The 15,957-nt window shown below is 41.7% G+C and overlaps 1 protein-coding gene across 1 annotated transcript in view; it reads left to right on the forward strand.

Moving 5' to 3' along the window:
* Positions 1 to 15,957, forward strand: part of LOC126191192 (esterase E4-like) — a 207,433-nt gene that overhangs the window by 130,777 nt on the left and 60,699 nt on the right. The window contains exons 7-9 of the mRNA XM_049931989.1: positions 1,260 to 1,434; positions 12,820 to 12,995; positions 13,091 to 13,238. Coding sequence (XP_049787946.1) covers positions 1,260 to 1,434; positions 12,820 to 12,995; positions 13,091 to 13,238 — 499 coding nt within the window. The remainder of the gene's footprint in view (positions 1 to 1,259; positions 1,435 to 12,819; positions 12,996 to 13,090; positions 13,239 to 15,957) is intronic.

The raw sequence follows: 15,957 nt of genomic DNA on the forward strand, positions 1-15,957 counted from the left end.
GGAGTAAGGAGGAAGTTGGGGTGGGAAGGGTGAGGGATAGCAGGATAGGGATGGGGGATGGTAAAGTGCTGCTTCTGGGAGCATACAGGGCAAGGTGTGGAGGGGAGAGGGTAGGTCAGCTAGGTGCAGTCGGGAGTTTAGACACAGGGCACGAGGTGGGGGTTGGGGGTTGGGGGGGGGGGGGGTGTCAGTAGAGGTTAAGTAAGAAGACTGTGGGTACATTGGTAGAATAGAGGGCTGTGTAGAGCTGGAATGGGAAAAGGAAAAGGGAAGGGGATAGATGGATGGAAGACAATGACTAATGGAGGTTGAGGCCAGGAGGGTTATGGTAACATAGGATATATTGTAGGGAGAGTTACCATCCATGCAATGCAGAAAAGTTGGTGTTGGTGGGAAGGGTTTGTGAGGAACTGCTTTCTGATAAAAATGTTGGTGCCATCTAATCAAATGTTATCAACATTTTGTTGTGATACAAATATTGGCCACTAGAGAAGTATAATGTTCTAAACTTAAAGTCTTGTAAAAATATGGAAGATTTCACTAATAATGTATGGATAGAATAGAATCAGTGATACCATATGTATATCTCTGACTCACTATTCATGGAGGTCCAGATCTGAACACATAAAATAAGTAAGGAGGTTAGATTCAAGGTAATATACTGGAAACTTGTGATTTGCCTGTGAAATACACTGTGTAAATTCATTCATATATTGTGTACTGGAATCCTGCTGATGTGCATATTATCTGGAACTGGTTGGACATACAGGAAATGCCAACATATATGAAGTAGAGCAGTACAATTGACTTGTTTTACTTTAATGGAATGTAATATAAATGATGATCTAGATGATCCTAGAAGTACATCATCTAATGTCCTATGAATATCTACTTACAAATATAACAATGGATTTTTGCGACATATTCTGTGAATATTCTGTCACAGACATAGTTACTCTGTGCATAAATGGAATAACATAAATACCTTAATGTTTGTACATTGGAAATTATCCACTGCCATGCAGCTTTCAATGATTTATAAAATATACTTATATATTTAAAGGATAGTAATTACTAGTTTCAGTTTAGATCCTGATATCATCACAACTTTGTACCACATTTTTCACACTATGTCTTTCATAGAATAACTCTATCTTACACCTTAAGGACAAAATGTTCAAGTGTTGTATAAGCTATAATATCAAATAATATGAATAAACTGTAGCTACAGTTTAATGTCAACTTTCTTTGTCAAACAGGATTGGGCAATAGATCCAGTTCTTATATTCTATCCTGTTATTGAGCCTGATCTTCATGATAAATCAGAACGTTTTCTTCACTGGAGAATTGATGAACTCATGTTGTCTGGCCACTTCAGCCATGTCCCATTTCTGACTGGTTACACAAAGGATGAATTTTCATGGAGAGCTTTGTGTAAGTATTTGGAGAGCTTTAAAATTATTTAATAATTTCATTGTATCACATATTGAGAGAACTGCTTAATCATATATACCTTATTGTTCAAAATATGCAAACTATAAATGTGCATTTGCTTTTCTTTGGGTCATGTTACTCTTACATAGAACCAAAGAAATATCAATCTCAAATATTAGAGCATATAAAAACAGTTTTTTTCTTGACATAGAGGAACATAAATTCAAATCCTGAGCTAGAATGTTCAACGAGTTCTTTATGAGCCTAGTTAATGTGTCTTCTAAATCTTGAATGAAAATGGCAAACACTCTACTGAGTAAAAATGACACATAACTGTAAAATTTAACGAACCAACCCATGTCCTGATATCTTCATATTGTAATTGTTCTAAGTGAAAACTGCCTACCCCAGTCCTATATATATTCCATGTACTATATAGTTCATGATTAATGGTTAAAGTGTATTGCACCAAGAATCTCACTATTCTATGCCATACACCAAGATGCTGGTTATATAAAATTGATGAAGTCTGTTAATTATTTATTTATTAAGTTATCAACCATTTGACTTGTTTAAAGACATTCTCCAGCTCTTCCAGTCTCTTTATAATTGTTTCATCTCTCCATACTTAATACCACAAATATTCTAAAGAACCTGTTTACATTTTCTAATCCATGGGTCTACAAAATTTTTTTTCACTTCCACTATACCTTCCACTTCCTTAGCGCATGACCCATCAACCTATTACTTTTTCTGGTGAAGGACTACCATAGGTGACTTTTGTTGTTTCCTGTTATTAGAAGCTCTTCATCCACACTTTATGTGACCATTTAATTGCAAGTGCCCTACATTATGTGGCATTGTTACCAAATATATCCTTCTTGTTATGGGATTTTCTGGTATTCACGCAGTTCACATTTCACACCCTTACAGTTTTGTGCTTCAAGTCTACACTTTCATGTAATTTTTCCTTAATTCTATGTCAATAACTGGCACCACCAAAATGTGTGGGTGGATTAGTGTTCACAGAAAACCTAAAATCTGAGCAATTTCTAAGGCGGCTGTTAATGCCTTCAGGAATCTCAGGCAAAAAATGTGAGAAGGAATATTTAACTTAGCCAAAAGAGAATTTCTAAGAACAAAATACTCAAGATATATATGGAACACTCAGAATGCATGTTGTATTCCAAATATGGAAAGATGAGCAGCTGTCAGAGGGGTGGGCATTGGCACTAATGCAGCCTCTTCACAAAAACATGAGATAAGTCAATGGTAGAAATTACACAGGAATATTGCTAGTACCAGTGAGCTATAAGATATTATTGAGGGCACTGCTGAAAAGATTAGAAAAGAAATTAAATCTACAAACTGATGAATACAAGAGAGGTATCAGGAATGGTAGATTATGTATAGAGTATATCTTAAACCTTAAACTGGTAGTCATGTATCAAAACCAAAAAAACAAGAATTTCATATTCACATTCATGGACTTCAATAATGCCTATTATTCTGTAGATAGATTAACATTGTTCTATTTTTGAAGAGATGGATTTGGATGGAAAATCCAGTAAGCTCATCATACAGATCTTAAGCAACATGATGTCCAATATCAAAAACAGAGCAACACTCTCAAATCCCTTTAAGATTTATAGTAAGGTGATTAGGTAATGACAATAAAAAATGAAAGGATAGGTGAAATGTGCATGAGATACAGGAGGAAAGAAATGCAGATAGACTGCCAGTGGCAAACAGAGTTGTTATCTTGTCCAAATTATTAGAGTATTTGACTGATAAAAGTACTCATCTCTAGTTACAAACAATGGAAATGAAAAGACTGCTAAGCATTTAAGATTTTGTACTAAAAAGTTCTTCAGAAATAGGAAACACACAAACATTCACACAAGCACCTCCCACACAGACATGGCCATCGTTTCTGGCTGCTGTGGCATAAATTTGAATTGCAGCTGCATCTGATGTGAGCAACAATCTAGGGTGGGTGGTAAAGAGGAGGCATGGGATGAGGAGGGAGAGCAATAGGGGGTAGGAGTGGGGGAAGATGATGTGCTGCCAGTGAGAGCATGCAGTGATAGAGCTGCTTGGTGCAGAGTCAGGAGGCTGTACTGGGGAAGGGAAGGGGGGTTGGGAGCAAAAAAAGGAAGAAAAGTGGTGTTGGTAGGTAGGATCCAGATGGAACAGACTGTGAAGCAGCCACTGAAGTGGAGCACTTCATGTTGAATAGTATCTTTAGCAATTGGATGGCCCAATTGCCTCCTGGCCACAGATTGGCAGGAGCTATTAAGTAACTCCCATTTACATAGCAGCATATTGGCTGCAGCTTAGTTTGTACATCACACGGCAACTTTCACAGATAGTTCTGCATCTGATGAGTCAGGAGAAGCCTGTGACAGGACTGGAGTAGGTGATAGTGGGAGGGTGTATGGGACAGACCTTGCATCTATTTCCACTGCAGGGATGTGACCAATGACACAAAGGGTTGCAAGTAGGGGTGAAGTAGGGATGGAGAAGAATATTGCATAGAATTGGTGAATGGTGGAATACCACTTTGGGAGGGTTGGGGAGGATTGTGGATAGATATTCCTCATTTCAGCTCATGATGACAGGTAGTGAAACCATGGCACAGAATGAGATTCAGTTTCACAAGTCCTGGGTATTACTAAGTCATGAGAGAAGTACTCCTTTATGGCCATACAATGATTATGTGGGAGTTGGTAGGTGACTGGAGAGGCAAGGCACAGAAAATCTGTTTCTGAACAAGGTTGGGAAGGTAATTTCAGTCTGTGAAGGCCTCAGCAAGACCCTTGATATATTTGGTGAGGGACTGCTTGTCACAACGGATGCAATGATTACAGATGGCAAGGCTGTATGAAAGGAACTTCTTGGTATGGAATGGGTGGTAGCTGTTGAAGTAGGGTATTATTGTTGGTTGGGAGGATTATGTGGATGGAGGTGCTGATGTAGCCATCCTTGACATGGTGGTCAACATCGAAGGTGGCTCATTGGATTGATGAAGATCAGGTGAAGCAATTTGGGGAGAAGGTTTTGAAGATGTGGAGGAATATGGATAAGGTGTCCTCACCATCGGATGAGATCACTAGGATGTCATTGATAAATCTGAACCAGTTGAGGGGTTCGGGAGTCTGGGCAGTTAGGAAGGATTCCTCTAGATGGCCCATGAGTAGGTTGGCATAGGACAATGCCATGCAGGTTTGTTTGCAGGTGATACCTTCAAAGGAGAAGCAATTGTGGGTGAGGTTATAGATGGTCATGGTGACCAGAAAGGAGGTTTTGGTTTGGAATCAGTTGGATTTAGGGAAAGGTAGTGTTCATAATGAGAAGATCATGAGTATTGGGGATGTTAGTGTAGAGGGAAATGGCATCAGCAGTTATGAGCAGGGCACCGGGTGGTAAAGGAACAGAAGTGTGGAGAATTGATGAGGGGAAATAGTGGGTGTCTTTTATATAGGATGATACATTACAGGCAGTGGCAGTTGGTGATTGTGTAATAGTGGGCTACAGCACACTGTAAATATTGCACTTAAATGAAGCCGTTTCTCTTAAGTTATAAGTTGGAAATCACATTAAAAGTATGCCATTCCTCTTTGAATGTGAGCTGGAAATCTCATTAAAAGGAAGCCATGTATCTTCAAATGCATGCTGGTATGCAAATAAAATGTATGAAAACATATTTTGTAACACTTTCTCCTTGATGACTACATACCAGTGTTGTGTACTGAGCGGGTGGTCAGTCATGCTAAGATCAGCTCAGCGAAAGGATACAGCTGTCTGTTTTCTACTGCATGTGCTCTGATGTGACATCATCCTTTCTGGCACTATGAGTGTGATGTTGCTCACAACACCAGGTCAATATTTTTGTTTGAAATTGCGTGAAGTAATGTGCAAGTGTAGAGTATTGGGGACTTTTGAGAGGCAGTTGATGTAACAGTGTCATCACGCAGTGGTCGAGGCCCCCACCCCCAAGCTTCCTCCCCCCCCCCCCCTCCCTCCCTCCGCCTGCAACTGGCAATTTGTAGGTACAGGTTCAATTCCCACTGCAACCATATTTTAATGCTCACAGTGTTAAACTATTAATTATAAAATTTAAATGAATTTAAATAGTTCAATTTACATACATAAAATCAATATATTCTATTTAGTTATGATTACTAACATTGTAAGTCAAAAGGGTATAGGTCATAATAAAAAAAAACATGAGTACACAAGGAAATATAGTATGATAGTGTTTTCTTTACATGATCTGCTAAAGAGGCCCTTTTTCCCAATAAATCTTTGGAGGAGAAAGTGAGAGTTAAAGGGTTAGGTGAATCTGCCCCAAATTTAAATCTACACTCCTGGAAATGGAAAAAAGAACACATTGACACCGGTGTGTCAGACCCACCATACTTGCTCCGGACACTGCGAGAGGGCTGTACAAGCAATGATCACACGCACGGCACAGCGGACACACCAGGAACCGCGGTGTTGGCCGTCGAATGGCGCTAGCTGTGCAGCATTTGTGCGCCGCCGCCGTCAGTGTCAGCCAGTTTGCCGTGGCATACGGAGCTCCATCGCAGTCTTTAACACTGGTAGCATGCCGCGACAGCGTGGACGTGAACCGTATGTGCAGTTGACGGACTTTGAGCGAGGGCGTATAGTGGGCATGCGGGAGGCCGGGTGGACATACCGCGAATTGCTCAACACGTGGGGCGTGAGGTCTCCACAGTACATCGATGTTGTCGCCAGTGGTCGGCGGAAGGTGCACGTGCCCGTCGACCTGGGACCGGACCGCAGCGACCCACGGATGCACGCCAAGACCGTAGGGTCCTACGCAGTGCCGTAGGGGACCGCACCGCCACTTCCCAGCAAATTAGGGACACTGTTGCTCCTGGGGTATCGGCGAGGACCATTCGCAACCGTCTCCATGAAGCTGGGCTACGGTCCCGCACACCGTTAGGCCGTCTTCCGCTCACGCCCCAACATCGTGCAGCCCGCCTCCAGTGGTGTCCCGACAGGCGTGAATGGAGGGACGAATGGAGACGTGTCGTCTTCAGCGATGAGAGTCGCTTCTGCCTTGGTGCCAATGATGGTCGTATGCGTGTTTGGCGCCGTGCAGGTGAGCGCTACAATCAGGACTGAATGCGACCGAGGCACACAGGGCCAACACCCAGCATCATGGTGTGGGGAGCGATCTCCTACACTGGCCGTACACCACTGGTGATCGTCGAGGGGACACTGAATAGTGCACGGTACATCCAAACCGTCATCGAATCCATCGTTCTACCATTTCTAGACCGGCAAGGGAACTTGCTGTTCCAACAGGACAATGCACGTCCGCATGTATCCCGTGCCACCCAACGTGCTCTAGAAGGTGTAAGTCAACTACCCTGGCCAGCAAAATCTCCGGATCTGTCCCCCATTGAGCATGTTTGGGACTGGATGAAGCGTCGTCTCACGCGGTCTGCACGTCCAGGACGAACGCTGGTCCAACTGAGGCGCCAGGTGGAAATGGCATGGCAAGCCGTTCCACAGGACTACATCCAGCATCTCTACGATCGTCTCCATGGGAGAATAGCAGCCTGCATTGCTGCGAAAGGTGGATATACACTGTACTAGTGCCGACATTGTGCATGCTCTGTTGCCTGTGTCTACGTGCCTGTGGTTCTGTCAGTGTGATCATGTGATGTATCTGACCCCAGGAATGTGTCAATAAAGTTTCCCCTTCCCGGGACAATGAATTCACGGTGTTCTTATTTCAATTTCCAGGAGTGTAGCAACAGGAGAGCATGGGATGGTGCTCACTGATTTGGCTCAAACTACGTGCGTAGAAGCAGGTAGACATCCATTTCAAGTTCCTAGAATATTTTGCCCGAGCGGACTGTAGGAAAAGGTAAGACACTCTCTAAGGATTTAAGTGCAGAGTATGAGGGATTTTTGAGCAGCAATCTATGTATGTGCCCCAGACCAGTGGTCAAGAGCACCTGACGGGCAGTTCCTTTGGTTCAGGTTCGATTCCTGCTACTATTTTTTTTTTCTTTTTTTACACTTCATTCCTTGTGATGTTAAACACTTAATTACAAAATTTAAATATATTTAAACAGTTCAGTTCATATACATAAGATTAATGTACACAATTTAAATACTATTAATCCCTTTTTAAAGGAGTGGGAAAACAATCTATAAACATATTGTAAAACATTTATGACATGTCTGTAGCATCTATCAACATAGGAAAAAACAAGTGTGAATTTCCCATTGGAAAAGGAGTAAAGCAGGGTGATCCTATATCCCCAAAGTTTTTTATAGCAGTTCTCGAGATGGCTATGTCCAAAATGATTTGGAACAACAGAGGAATAATGATAAATGGTAAAAGGCTCACCAACCTGAGATTTGCTGATGATATAGTGGTCCTAGCTAACAGTAAGATGGAAATGCAGTCCTCTATAAAAGACTTAACAGATTGTTGTCAGGAAGTTGGACTTAAAATAAATCACTCCAAAACTAAGGTTATGTGTAATACATGGGTAGCTGAAGGACAAGTAACAATGAACAGCAATGTCCTAACAATTTTACAGAATACATTTATCTGGGACAATTAATTGACACAAAAGGGGATTTGAAACCTGAAATTTTTCGTCGAGCTAAACTGGGTTAGAGGGCTTATGGAAGGAATGCAACAGTTTTCAAATCTAACATGCCAGTCTATTTAAAGAAGACAATTTGGATCAGTATGTACTACTGGTTTTGATGTACAGGTGTGAAACTTGGACTTTAAATGAATTTTTCACAGTAAAAGGTATTATAGAATGGGTTAAGACTCTAAAATGGCAGTGGGCAGAAAGGATGGAAGATGGACAAAATCAGTTTTGGAATGGAATCCTAGAGAAAAACAAAGACCACCAGGGAGACCACCTGATCGCTGGGATAAGGAACTCAGGAAGGTTGCGGGCTTCAGCTGGCAGAAGACAGCAGAGGACAGAGATGCATGGAAACACCTCTTAAAAATGTATTTAATAACTTAAAGAGGCTACATCTTTTACAGATTGAATTATCTGAACAATAAATAAATAAATAAAATAGCTTTCTATGTTGAAAGGCTGTAGGTGGTGCTAATACAGGGTGTTTCAAAAATGACCGGTATATTTGAAATGGCAATAAAAACTAAATGAGCAGCGATAGAAATACACCGTTTGTTGCAATATGCTTGAGACAACAGTACATTTTCAGGCGGACAAACTTTCGAAATTACAGTAGTTACAATTTTCAACAAGAGATGGCGCTGCAAGTGATGTGAAAGATATAGAAGACAACGCAGTCTGTGGGTGCCCCATTCTGTACGTCGTCTTTCTGCTGTAAGCGTGTGCTGTTCACAACGTGCAAGTGTGCTGTAGACAACATGGTTTATTCCTTAGAACAGAGGATTTTTCTGGTGTTGGAATTCCACCGCCTAGAACACAGTGTTGTTGCAACAAGACGAAGTTTTCAATGGAGGTTTAATGTAACCAAAGGACCGAAAAGCGATACAATAAAGGATCTGTTTGAAAAATTTCAACGGACTGGGAACGTGACGAATGAACGTGCTGGAAAGGTAGGGCGACCGCGTACGGCAACCACAGAGGGCAACGTGCAGCTAGTGCAGCAGGTGATCCAACAGCGGCCTCGGGTTTCCGTTCGCCGTGTTGCAGCTGCGGTCCAAATGACGCCAACGTCCACGTATCGTCTCATGCGCCAGAGTTTACACCTCTATCCATACAAAATTCAAACGCGGCAACCCCTCAGCGCCGCTACCATTGCTGCACGAGAGACATTCGCTAACGATATAGTGCACAGGATTGATGACGGCGATATGCATGTGGGCAGCATTTGGTTTACTGACGAAGCTTATTTTTACCTGGACGGCTTCGTCAATAAACAGAACTGGCGCATATGGGGAACCGAAAAGCCCCATGTGGCAGTCCCATCGTCCCTGCATCCTCAAAAAGTACTGGTCAGGGCCGCCATTTCTTCCAAAGGAATCATTGGCCCATTTTTCAGATCCGAAACGATTACTGCATCACGCTATCTGGACATTCTTCGTGAATTGGTGGCGGTACAAACTGCCTTAGACGACACTGCGAACACCTCGTGGTTTATGCAAGATGGTGCCCGGCCACATCGCACGGCCGACGTCTTTAATTTCCTGAATGAATATTTCGATGATCGTGTGATTGCTTTGGGCTATCCGAAACATACAGGAGGCGGCGTGGATTGGCCTCCCTATTCGCCAGACATGAAGCCCTGTGACTTCTTTCTGTGGGGACACTTGAAAGACCAGGTGTACCGCCAGAATCCAGAAACAATTGAACAGCTGAAGCAGTACATCTCATCTGCATGTGAAGCCATTCCGCCAGACACGTTGTCAAAGGTTTCGGGTAGTTTCATTCAGAGACTACGCCATATTATTGCTACGCATGGTGGATATGTGGAAAATATCGTACTATAGAGTTTCCCAGACGGCAGCGCCATCTGTTGTTGAAAATTGTAACTACTGTAATTTCGAAAGTTTGTCCGCCTGAAAATGTACTGTTGTCCCAAGCATATTGCAACAAACGGTGTATTTCTATCGCTGCTCGTTTAGTTTTTATTGCCGTTTCAACTATACCGGTCATTTTTGAAACACCCTGTATAAGTGAGTGTATGAGAAAATTTAATATGAAAGTGTATGAAAAGAGTAGGATCTGCAGATGTGATTTTGCTTTCCATGTTGGTTATTTGGGAATACTGATGTGTTGGGTACAGAGCAAGTAAAAGAGCTAGAAGTATTAATGCATTAATAAAAAACTAGTGGAAATTATAAACATATAAACAACATACTCAATCTTAATGCATTAGGTACAGCTAATATTGCAACAATAATGAGTCACATCTATCATGGTGAAATAGTGAACCACAATCTGTTTATTTGTGTAATATTGTAGCAAATTAGTAAAATTTTGCACAAGGAACCATTGATTAGATTTAATAGGCTGAAGTTGTTGGTCTGTAAGATCAGAGATTCTCTCTGTAAGGGCACAGGTGACTGGCTGTAAATGGGCTTACTTGGTTGTTGGATTTATGGACATTAGGGAGCACATGGGAGGTAGGTGTGCTAGAAGTGGTGGAGACCTGCAGAGAGATGACTCATGGGAGAGTTCTGGGATGGGCCTAAGGATTTGAGGAAGAACTGATGTCTGTCTGCATGAATGGCCACTGCCAAAGTGTGGCCAAGCGACAGCTGGACAACCCACTTGTTTAATGTGCTGCAAAACACAATGTGCTTCAGTTCAAAGACTGCTTCACAGCCTTCGCCATCTGGATCCTTCCTATCAACACCACCTTTTCTGAAATTTGCAGGTGGGAACTCTCCCAACAATACATCCTTTGTTCCCATAACCCATCTGGCCTAACTTTCACTAGTCTCTGTCCTCCACCTACCTATCCCCTACCCTGTTCCCACAACACCACTACACATGCCTTCTATTCCACCAATACACCTACTAGTCTTTTCCCCTTCTCTACTTCTCTCCTCACATTTCCCCCTTTTCTGCCCCCCCCCCCCCTCCCCTCCCAGCATGGCTTCCTGACTCTGCACCTAGCAGCCATATCCTATCCCACCACATCCCTGGACACCCTCACAGACAGTATAACATCTCCCCATCCCCCTCCCCACCCTACCTTACTATTTTTCCCCTTCCCTGCCCCCACAACCTACCCCAGATTGCTTCTTGTATTAGACACAGTTACAGTCCACAGTCAGTAAACAGCAACCAGAGACAGTGGTCATGTGTATCTGAGTGGTGCTTGTGTGAATGTGTTTTCTGTTTCTGAAGGAACACTCTTTTTGTCTGTCAGTTTAATGTTTAGCAGTACTTTCATTGTTCCTGTCTGTGACGTAGTGCCTTCTCTGTGTGCTGAGTAGCACTGTGTCATTTTCATAATATTGTTGTTATCTCATCTTTAGTGATAGGCATATAAAGCAGGATTAAAATATCTCCATTAGAAGAACACACTGAATGATGAACAACAGGACATTTCCTAGATGGAGGTCATTAGAAGCAGGGAGAATTCAGAAGGTAAAGAGATTTCAGTTCCTAGGTGAATGGAGAAAGACTGGTCCACTGAAAAAAGAAGCTATGGCAGCAATTTTCTTCAAACATGTTTGGAGAATGGATCATGGAAGACTGACATAACAGATACTATAGTTTTATGTGAGTAGCAAAACAAAGTGAAATGGGTCCAAAAGATACATGGATCGGAAAGAATACAGGGCACAGAAAACAGAGAACTACAACAAGCTAAGCCGTGCGGGATAAGCCGAGCGGTCTAAGGCGCTGCAGTCATGGGCTGTGCGGCTGATCCCAGCAGAGGTTCGAGTCCTCCCTAGGGCATGGGTGTGTGTGTTTGTCCTTAGGATAATTTAGGTTAAGTAGTGTGTAAGCTTAGGGACTGATGATCTTAGCAGTTAAGCCCCATAAGATTTCACACACACACACACACACACACACACACACACACACACACACACAACAAGGTAACATCTGAATTGAAAACTGAGGCCACCAGTGGATTGTAGAACAAAAATAGATCCAGGACAAATGTTGTAGGCAGAGGAATGAAGAGATTTGCAAAATAGGAGAGTGAAAGAAGGAGAAGGATAAATCTCAAAAGACAAGAAGCTAATTCAAACTGATGTGGCTGACAGATGTGTTGTAAGGCAGAGGTAGAAATTGACTAGTACATGTCTTCAACTGTACAAAAACTCTGCCTACTTTTTAGAAAGTGGAATTATTAAGCTTTTTCTATTACTCTAACTTCTTAAAGTTTCAATGATCAGCAAGTTATAACTCAGATCTCTTCAAACTTCAACTTAGTGAGCCTTAATGTTAATATGTTGCATCTCTTTTCACCTGTGAAGTTTTCTAATGATACCTAACACTGACATCTATCATGAAAAAGCTTTGCTGTATCCTTCCACTACATTTTCCTCATATGAATATTGACAAGTGAACTTATGTGCTTTTACGGTATCAACTATGGGTGACAACAATAAACCACTTATCTTTTTTCAACTTCTTCATTTCTTTCTTTCTCCCTCTCTCTCTCTCTCTCTATATCTCTATCTCTATCTCTATCTCTCTCTCTCTCTCTCTCTCTCTCTCTCTCTCTCTCTCTCTCTCTCTCTCTCTTTTCCACGATATCACAATCTAGGGTGAGAAAGGTGTATATATACATGTGTATATGTTCTTACTTAGTACTTTATGCCAATAAAAATTGATTTTGTGGTGAAGCATATATCTCTATGAACTGAGTGTATGATAAATACTACAGTGTTTTTAATTGTGTATTTTGCAGCAATCATTAACAATACTTCATGGCGAACTGAAATGCAAGAAAACTTTACTTCTGTGGCTCCTTTAGCTTTCATGTACAAGAAAGAATACAATTCTGCATACAAAAGTCAAGTCATACGGAATTTTTATCTTCATAATTTACCAATATCGGAATTTGTTCTTGAAGGTCTTGGAAATGTAAGTAGTTTTATTGACCACGATCATATATACACACAAACATCTTCAGTTAATTTTGACACAGATACTCATGAATAAAAATATGTATGTTTCAGATATATTCAGACTCAATAATCAACTTTGGTGTTGATAGGGCTGCACGTATAATAGCATCCACAAGTACTGAGCCAGTTTATTTCTACAGATTTTCTTATCCAGGGCGGTACAGTTTTGTGTACTACCCAGGAACTTCAGTACCATATGGTAAATAAATCAGTTACATAGTTTTTCCTTTGGTGTTATATTTATTGTTATTTAAGTAGTTCCATTGTTGAAATAGAGCATATCTTTTTAACAATCCACAAAGGAGTGAAAGATACAGAACACAGAATATTAGCATTTTACATTGCTTCATTTTTATTCTGTGGTATCTTACAGTGGAGCTGTTTGGAAAGTAAAAATATTTTACAGTTGTTTTAGACAATTTGCATGATACGGAACATCTCTGTCATGTACAACAGTGGTCATCATGAAGAAGTACCTTCAGTGCTGCTCGATATATCAGTGCAAATGTTAACAAAGTAAAACATTTATTATGTGGTGCATGTGGGTAGGAATACTCATGCTGGAATAACTAAGGCACCAAGTGTAGATAATACATAATGTATTGCCAGTACTGCAATACAGAGAAGAGCCCATGCAACCAGCTATTGTTCAGAGTGAACTGACTCAACCAAAAATATTCTTGTCGCACCACTCCTATCGCTGACTGAAAAGACTCACTTCCCTTTGCTATGATTATTGATGGTGGAGCCGACACAGGGACTCCCCCTTGGGAGTGGGAGTGTGAGCTACACAAGACCAGTCACACCATATCTGGCTGATATTTAGAGTCTGTAATGTGACATGTGACTATTGGCCTGCATTGGAGTGGAGGAGGGGCGGGGGGTGGGGGGTGGGGGGGTGGTCTAGGCTGTGGAGGGCAGTTGAGTCATAGTTGCGGTTGTCCCAACCTTCAACCTTCAACCTTCGTTTGCATGCATGGAAGCGAATGCTGTTTCTTAATGGCTGTGATGGTAGGACTGTGTATCATGTTAGTGTGCAGTTTGACATCATGGGGAAGTTTGTAGCTGTGAGTGAACTGCCTGAATAGGAACCCATCATCAACCTGCTGCTCCCTTTGCTGTACTTCCATGATGATGAAATCATAAACCAGTTTCACTGTCATGTCTTCTGCTTGTAATTGCTGCACATTGAATTTCAGTATGAAAGTGTTGTTTTCATTTGACAAATAAGATGGGAAGATATGCGCTTGATGAATGTGAAAATTCACATTTGTATGTGTTATACCTTCATCACTTGTGTCACTAATATCCCACAGAATCCGTGCAGGCTTATAACAATTCACTGAAACAGTGGTTGGTTTCCCACAGAGGAGAATGACAAAGGTGTTAGCTCTGTTTTTATCACTATCTGGGGCCTGAATATAGTGACTGCAAGGCAGGGCAGGTCACATCATCGCAAAACTTGACAAGGTAACAGTCTTTTAGAAATGATCTACAAAAGTTTTGGGTGAGCCATGTGCCTGCATAAGTGGTATTCTGAGGTGTGCGATATGCTGTTACTTGTTACAGATGAGAGTATATAGTTCCCTATCTGCTGGTGGTTGTGTTGGTGATACGAAGTCAGTTAGTCGGATGAGTGACTCTCTGTATAGGATTTCTGCTAATGAAGCATGGAAGTCTTCCTAATAAACAGAGCATATGTCTAAAAGATCTGCTGCAAGGATTCTGTTGAATTTCCACCATGAGAAGAGTGCTGTTTTAGGCATGCAGTGCTGGCACTGCACCAGCCCATTGTTTTGAGAGTGATACTCAATGGTGCAGTGCCACTGGACACTGCAAAGATTACAGAGTATGCTAAATAGTGCTGACTCGAACTGATGATGTTGGTTGGTCTCTTTGGAAGCAAAGTAGCCAAAATTTGAAATCCATAAATGCACCAAATTTCCTGCCATAGTTTCTGTCATGTTAGGGGGCATGGCTTCAACAAAGCAAGTGACCCGGTCAACTGAGTGCACAGAGACTGTACCAGAAGCATTCCAACTGTGGGTTGGGTCTGACTATGTCAAAGTGAACATGTTGAAATGCCCCTTAAGTATTGCTCATTGACCATGTTTTGGCTGTGTATGCAGTCCTATCCTACAGTGTTGACAAGCAGTACAAGTTTGTATCCAGTTTTTGGTTTTCGAAAAAGACGGTCATGTGAAACCCAGCTCGTGCTATTCGTCCACGAGACTCAGAGGGCCATAGACAAGGGTTCACAGGTAGATGCCATGTTTCGTGACTTCCGCAAGGCGTTTGATACAGTTCCCCACAGTCATTTAATGAACAAAGTAAGAGCATATGGACTATCAGACCAATTGTGTGATTGGATTGAGGAGTTCCTAGATAACAGGACGCAGCATGTCATTCTCAATGGAGAGAAGTATTCAGAAGTAAGAGTGATTTCAGGTGTGCCGCAGGGGAGTGTCATAGGACCGTTGCTATTCACAATATACATAAATGACCTGGTGGATGACATCGGAAGTTCACTGAGGCTTTTTGCAGATGATGCTGTGGTGTATCAAGAGGTTGTAACAATGGAAAATTGTACTGAAATGCAGGAGGATCTGCAGCGAATTGACGCATGGTGCAGGGAATGGCAATTGAATCTCAATGTAGACAAGTGTAATGTGCTGCGAATACACAGAAGGATAGATCCTTTATCATTTAGCTACAAAATAGCAGGTCAGCAACTGGAAGCAGTTAATACCATAAATTATCTGGGAGTACGCATTAGTAGTGATTTAAAATGCAATGATCATATAATGTTGATTGTCGGTAAAGCAGATGCCAGACTGAGATTCGTTGGAAGAATCCTAAGGAAATGCAATCTGAAAACAAAGGAAGTAGGTTACAGTACGCTTGTTCGCCCACTGCTT

The sequence above is a fragment of the Schistocerca cancellata genome, chromosome 1 (genome assembly GCF_023864275.1).
Source record: "Schistocerca cancellata isolate TAMUIC-IGC-003103 chromosome 1, iqSchCanc2.1, whole genome shotgun sequence".
In the NCBI taxonomy this organism is placed as follows: domain Eukaryota; kingdom Metazoa; phylum Arthropoda; class Insecta; order Orthoptera; family Acrididae; genus Schistocerca; species Schistocerca cancellata.